The 7,255-nt window shown below is 43.0% G+C and overlaps 1 protein-coding gene across 1 annotated transcript; it reads left to right on the plus strand.

The window, feature by feature from the left end:
• The first annotated feature begins 6,268 nt into the window (after nucleotides 1–6,268).
• Nucleotides 6,269–6,964, plus strand: LOC141652777 (uncharacterized). The gene is made up of 2 exons (XM_074460381.1): nucleotides 6,269–6,634; nucleotides 6,716–6,964. The coding sequence occupies exons 1-2, from the start codon at nucleotides 6,269–6,271 to the stop codon at nucleotides 6,962–6,964; spliced, it is 615 nt and encodes a 204-aa protein (XP_074316482.1).
• Nucleotides 6,965–7,255: the final 291 nt, after the last annotated feature.

Here is a 7,255-nt window from a genome sequence, read left to right on the forward strand (position 1 = left end):
TCTTCCCAGTATTCGTATCAGAAGGTTTATTGATTTGGTTAGAAGAAGAGGACGAAGCAACATTTTTTTTGAGAATTTGGGGTGATTTGGTGACAGTACGATGAATGGACGATGAAGATTGAATAGTAATCACCATGACTGCGCAGACAAATCTAGGGTTTATGTTATTCTCTTTTGTTTTTTAACTTTTTTTCTTATTTTCAGAGCTTTTCTCTCTCTAGATTCTCTCTCATACTTATTGATCAAAGTTAAAAAGTGGTACTTGAGACTTTAGACTTTAGGGTTTATGTTATTCGGTTTTGTTTTTTCACTTTTTTTCTTATTTTCAGAGCTTTTCTCTCTCTAGATTCTCTCTCATACTTATTGATCTAGCATTTTTTTTATGTTAATCATGCATAAACCCCTTGAGACTTTAGGATTCAGACCATCCTCCTCGAGAGCTTTCTTTTAAGCTCGAGAAAAGGGGATGACGTCCATTGTGTCTGATTTAAATATCGAAGCTGCTTCCATGCGATTATCAAGTGCCATACCTACCATATAGCAACGTGTGTGTAGGGGGAGACCACACCTTTAATCTCGTGGGATCACTGGCATAAACCTTCTTTTAGAAGACCGACCGAGAGTTAGAAGAGTCTAGGCTCATGCATAACATCCATAACAAGTGAATGACTAAGTGCTACTTGTCTTCCCAAGTCTGTTTTCAAAACCAAGTCCTTTTTCAAAACCCATCCTTGGATCAATATTTTGGAAATAAACGGTTTGACCACCCCTTATTTTCGAAATTTCTGGACCTAGTTAGGTCCAAATCTTTAAACCTCTTTTCAATCCCGAACTTTTGAACCTACCTCTTTTGAAAAAAAGAATCATTTCCAAGTCGAAGTGCTGCCGAATTAGGATTAGAATTTTGACCAAATCAAGCCTTTTATAAAACGGCATGCTGCCCATTTTAAAAGCTTATTTTGATTCAATCCTTTCCAATTTCAAAATCTAATAAACCATAATCCAAGCCTAACCCAAACATAGAATAGAGTTTGAGTCAGTTGGGTCAAGTCCAGTCTAGTTGCTCTAGTTTAAGCCATGTTTTGTTTTATCTAGGGTTCAAGTGAACCAATCTTGTCTAGGCTAGAACACAACCCTAGTGGGTTACCTAAGTCACCTCGTAGGTCCAAGTCAAGTAGGTCAACCACTTGGTCAAAGTCTAAGCCACAAAAACACCCCAGCTAAGACACTATGGGGCGTCCCCCTTTCCAAACCAATGGGCCATGTCTGGTTTCGATCACGGTTTAGTCACACCAGGTCTACATCAAGTCTATGCTAAGTCTGTATCAAGTCTATGTCTAGTCTAGTCTAAGTCCAAGTCTAAACCAGTTGAGTCAGGTTTTTGTCCTAGTTGGTCTAGAACCCCTCTCCTACACCTTGACCTTGCACAAGTGAGTCACTTAGCTCATTTCCCAGGTCTAAGTCTGACTTTGAGTTAGGTCTGAGTCAAAGGTCGAGTCTGTGAGTTGAGTCTGTGAGTCAAGTCCTTTTTGTGCAGAGGTTTGATTTACATTTTTGATTAGTCCGGGGTTTCTTTGTAGAAAGGCTGCCCCAGACCAGAAAAATGTCAACGGAAGCACTATTGGCTAAGATGAACGACACTTTGGAGCTCCTTACAACTCGCTTGGCTGTAGTTGAGACTAAGGTAGGTGGGGAGACTCATGTAACCACCACCCCGGAAATGTCTGAGTTTAAAAGGCGATTTAAGCTTGTGGAAGACCAACTGAAGCTCTCTCATGGGGAGAGCATCCAGTACGAGAATGTTAGGGCTTATGCCCCAATTCAGGAGGAGCTCCCTAAGAACTTTGTGCTCACAGATATCCCTAAATTCAAGGGAACTGAAAATCCTCTGTAGCATATTAGGTCCTATAAGAAGCACCTTGCTCTGAAGAGTGTGCCTGCGAGCATGCTAACTGCTATCTTTGCCCAATCCTTGGAGGAACATCCAAGGGCATGGTTTTAGAACCTAGATCTAAAGAATTACCCAACATTCGAAGATCTAACTACTAAGTTCTGTAGGCATTATGCTGACAATGCCGAAATCCAGACAAAAATTAGGACTCTCGAGTTTATGACCCAGAGAGAAAAGGAATGCTTTACTGATTTTCTGGCTGGTTGGCGCGCTGAAAGCGTGAAATTGACCAAGAAACCCGAAGAGGTCGATATGGTCGATAAGTTTGTAAAAAATCTGCAACCAGCTTACCGTAATGAGCTAAAATATCAAAACTTTAGCACATTCAAAGACTTGACTCGAATTGGGAGGAAAATCGAAGATGACATCCGTACGACGGAGTTTTCTAAACCCAAGGGATACCCTGGGGCTTCCTCCTCTAAATCGAAAGAAACTACTAGTGCTAATCATGTTCAAGCTATTAATTTCCTAGGAGGAACTTCCAAGAAACCACAACGCTCTACTCCAAGAGTTTTTACTGACCTTGGGTGTACTTATACGTATGCCCTTGAAAGACTCAAGGCCCAAGGGAAGCTAAACCCAATCGGCCTAACTCCTGAACCACCCTTGGAACAACGACCCAAGTGGTACAGGCCGGAGGCATACTATGCCTACCACCAAGGGAAGGGGCACGATGCAGAAAAATTTTTCCGCCTCAAGCATGAAATCCAAGATATGATTGAGAATGGAGCAATCCCAATACCCACTGTGAAGCCCAATAATGTCACCAATCGATTTGGGGATCATTCAAATGCGGTGTTCGTCGAAAACAGCATCGATGGGTCCCACCTAATCCGTCCTATATGTCGCCTAAATGGTTTCTTGTGGGGGAACACTTCATTGATTGTTCTAAATATCTCCCAAGCATAGAGAACGAAAATCGATTTGGGGATTTTGCCATCGACTGTACCCCTTACATTCTCAGAAGTGCCAACGAAATCAATGGCATCTGGAATGATGATGAGGATGATGTGTACCTTCAGAAGGGCGCAGCAATCCCCTATACTCGGGATGAAGTCCAAAAGCTAAAGAAAGAGGCTCTCGAGTCCAATCACTTGACACGAGCTGACCGCCCATTTCAAGTGGAAAAGGCCACCAATGCTCCAACTGCACAAGCTAAGGACCCTACTGTAGTCGAGGCCCTTAGTAAGGGGATAACCCAAGAGGTCCCTCTCATTAAGCAGCTACAAAAGACTAAGGCCGATGTTTCTATCTGGGAGCTCATTTTGAGTTCATTCGGACATCGAGAAGCCCTATTACAAGCACTAATGAGCATGAACGTGTCTCCAGATATTGCTCCAAATGACGTGGTGGCCCATGTTGTCCAAAATCCACCATGACTTCTCAATGCGGTAACCTTTTCTGATGAGGATCTACCCTCTATAGGGCCCAAACCCGGCCTAGCCATGTACATTGATGTGACATGTTATCAAAAGCATGTCCCTATAACTCTTGTCGATGACGGGTCAACTGTTAATGTTCTACCACTAAGGACAGCACACGTTTTGGGCCTTGACAAAAAGGACCTCACTCCAACCACTCAAACGGTTTGAGCCTTTGATGGGACGATTCACAGGGTAACCGGGATTGTCGACCTAGTAGTTCAAACTGGGCTCATTGAAAGGAAGGTTAGTTGTCAGGTCATTGATGTGGCCTCATCCTTCAACTTATTACTAGGAAGGCCTTGGATCCATGGAGCGAAAGCTGTATCCTCCACTTTGCATAGAAAACTCAAAATCCCTCTCAAAGGAGAAACTGTCACCATCGAGGCTACCCCTATCATAGTAACTGGGGGGGATCTGGCATCAGAAGTAACACTCTATACCTCAAATGATGCTTGCGGGTTCGAGGTTATAAACGTGATTGACTCTTGTCCTGAATTAGAAAACATGGACTTGTATATGGAAGTCACGTCTGTGAAACCATTCTCAAGACTGGGAAGTACTTTGGTTTCTCTCTGTACCCTCGGAAGGAGGATACCTTGGTACTAAAGGGCGTGATCCCTAGAGGAACGATATTCGGGTTGGGATACCAGCCCACTGAACAAGATCTAGAAAAGAAAAGAAGGACGGTTACAAACCGAAAACCTTATCCACTAACACTGAATGGATACTTCGTGAAAGCCGGAGAAGCAGAACGTTGTCTCGACTTTCCCGAACCTCTTTTTGACGAAAAGAGTAAGACGTTGGTCCCTGGAATTGAAATATTCCAAGATTGTCACTACATTCCGGAGGATGTGCTATCCGTGACACTCAGAAAGGCCGGATCTACCCAGTCGAAGACGGGAATGCCTTAGGTCTCCTTTTTGTGGAGGAGAGAGAAATGGAAAAACGTAACGAACAGTTGGTTAGTATGATCCTCCGAAGCGATAGGTTCGATCCCTCTACCCTGATCATTAATATAGCTCCTAAAGGGGCTATATCTGGATGGAGGAAAACTATCAAATGAACTGACAATAGAGGTTTGCTCTTCAAGCTAACCATAGGAGAAGGATAGATGCTTAATCCAGATGATGATTCTAAGTCTGAGTCTGAGTCTGATAAGAGTCTTAGGGTTGAGTCTAAAGAATCGAGTGTTGAAAAAACCTCTTCCCCAGTCTTTCCATTTGATGTACCTCCCCCTAGCTCTGGTATTCCGGGGGCTGTCCCGAATACCACACCCATTCCACCACTGACCTCTGATCTGTTGGCCCAAATGTTAGCGCATTTCGCGCAGTTTCAAATTAATAATTAGATGAACCAGTTTGCTTACGACCCTTCTCCTTTACATTGCAATCCCATTTCTGAAAATGTTGGTTTTAATAATGACGTTGATAACGAGGCCTTGAAGGGACAGGTTGAAGAAGAGGAAGAGGAGATAGTACCGCCTCTGCAATTGGTTAAGGGGTTTGAGGAATACGACCAAAGAAACACTGTTATCGAAGATACGGAAACCATAAATGTAGGAACCACCTTAGAACCCAGAGAACTCAAAATAGGTACCACTGTAGATCCTACAGAAAAACAAGGGTTCATAGATTTGCTGAATGAGTTCAAAGATGTCTTTGCATGGTCTTACAGAGACATGCCAGGAATTGATAGGGAATTTGCAGAACACAAAATCCCAATCAAGCCAGGGTTCAAACCAATCAAACAAAAATTACGGAAAATGCGTACTGCGTGGTCTTTGAAAGTCAAAGAAGAAATCGATAAACAACTCAAGGCCGGGTTTATTAAAGTATTCGAGTATTCAGATTGGGTAGCCTTTGTAGTACCAGTACCTAAGAAGGATGGGAAAGTCTGTGTGTGTGTGGACTTCTGGGATTTGAACAAAGCCAGTCTGAAAGATGACTTTCCATCACCTCACATCGATATCTTGGTTGACAATACCGCGAATCATACCCTACTATCTTTCATGGATGGGTATGCCGGATACAATCAGATAAAGATGGCCGAGGAAGATATGCACAAAACCGCGTTTATCACGCAATGGGGAACCTATTGTTACACGGTAGTGCCGTTTGGGTTGATAAATGCCGGGGCAACGTACCAAAGAACCGCGACAACGTTATTGCACAATATGATGCATAAGGAAGTCGAGGTGTATGTCGATGACATGATTGTAAATTCAAAGGAACGTGACGGTCATCCAAAGGCCTTATGAAAATTCCATGAAAGATTAAGGAAATATAACATGAGGTTGAACCTTCAAAAATGCTCCTTCGGGGTTACTTCCGGGAAGCTCCGGGGTCACATCGTCAGCCACCGTGGTATTGAGATTGATCCTTTGAAAATCAAGGCCATTATGGAAATGCCTCGTCTGAAAACTGAGAAAGAAATTCGAGGTTTCCTGGGTCGAATCCAATATATAAGCCGCTTTGTCTCGAAGTTGACAATGATATGTGAACTGATCTTTAAGAAATTGAAAGTCGGAGAACACGAGATGTGGAATGATGAATGTCAAGCCGCATTTGACAAGATCAAAGAAGTTCTGTCTGCTCCACCTGTGCTTAGTCCACCCATAGCCGGATTGCCACTATCCTTGTATCTAACCGTAACAGATACCGTGATGGGAGCAATGTTGGCCCAAACTGTGGAAAAATAAGAAAGGGCAATTTACTACATCAGTAAAAAGTTCTTAGAATATGAAGCTAAGTACACCACGTTAGAAAAAACATGCCTAGCCCTAGTCTGGGCAACAAAGAAGCTGAGGCACTATATGCTGTGTTATAGTGTCAGTATATACTCCAGAATAGATCCAATCAAATACCTGTTTGAAAAACCAGTATTAAATGGCAGAATGTCGAGATGGACTCTCGTGTTAGCTGAATTCGATCTTAAGTATGTACCCTTGAAAGTAGTGAAAGGAAGGGCTGTCACCGACTTCCTCGCGGACAATCCAATAGAGGAAGACAGTGTTACGGACATGTGGTCTTTCCCAGATGAAAACGTGGTTCATGTCGAAGACAAAGTATGGGATCTTTACTTCGATGGAGCTTCGAGTAGCATGGTATATGGGGTCGGAATCCTCCTCATTTCACCAAAGGGAGAACATGTATCTGTATCCATCAAGTTATATTTCCTCGCGACCAACAATGCTGCTGAGTACGAAGCATGCCTACTGGGTTTGCGCAGTACTATCAGTCTAAATATAAAGAAGTTACTGGTACATGGTGACTCATCTTTAGTTATTAACCAAGTAACAGGGTCGTGGTAAATCAAAAGTAATAGTCTGGCACCTTACCAGGCTAAGATAGAGGAATTGGAAAAGTATTTTGAGGAAATACACTATGTCCATTTACCCAGAGAAGAGAATCAATTCGCCCATGCTCTGTCTAAGTTGGCAGCTTTGGTTAACATCCCAGATCATATAGACAGCATGCCATTATGTGTGGAACGAAGATCGGCACCATCATACATTAATGAAATTAATGGCACTGAGGAAGATGAGATCGAACCTTGGTACACATCAATCTTGAAATTCAAAGACACATGAGAATACCCTGACAACCTCGATGCTCAGGGAAAGCGAGCATTACGGATGCTCTCGACCCAGTTCATCGAGGCTAATGGAGGGCAACTACACAAAAAGACCGCGCAAGGTGTCTTATTGCGATGTATTGATCAAAACACAGCCGACAAAGTCATGGAGGTGGTTCATGACGGGGAATGTGGACCCCACATGAATGCTCACATGTTGACTCGTAAGATCATGAGACTTGGTTATTACTGGACCACAATGGAAGCAGATTGCCGACATTATGTTCGACATTGCCACAATTTCCAG

This window comes from Silene latifolia, chromosome 1 (assembly GCF_048544455.1).
Source record: "Silene latifolia isolate original U9 population chromosome 1, ASM4854445v1, whole genome shotgun sequence".
NCBI lineage: Eukaryota > Viridiplantae > Streptophyta > Magnoliopsida > Caryophyllales > Caryophyllaceae > Silene > Silene latifolia.

Coding starts and splice junctions, on each gene's coding strand:
- LOC141652777 (XM_074460381.1), top strand. CDS start 6,269: ATGTCGAGATGGACTCTCGTGTTAGCTGAATTCGATCTTAAGTATGTA. Junction 6,635..6,715: donor TAAATATAAAGAAGTTACTG/GTACATGGTGAC, acceptor GCACCTTACCAG/GCTAAGATAGAGGAATTGGA.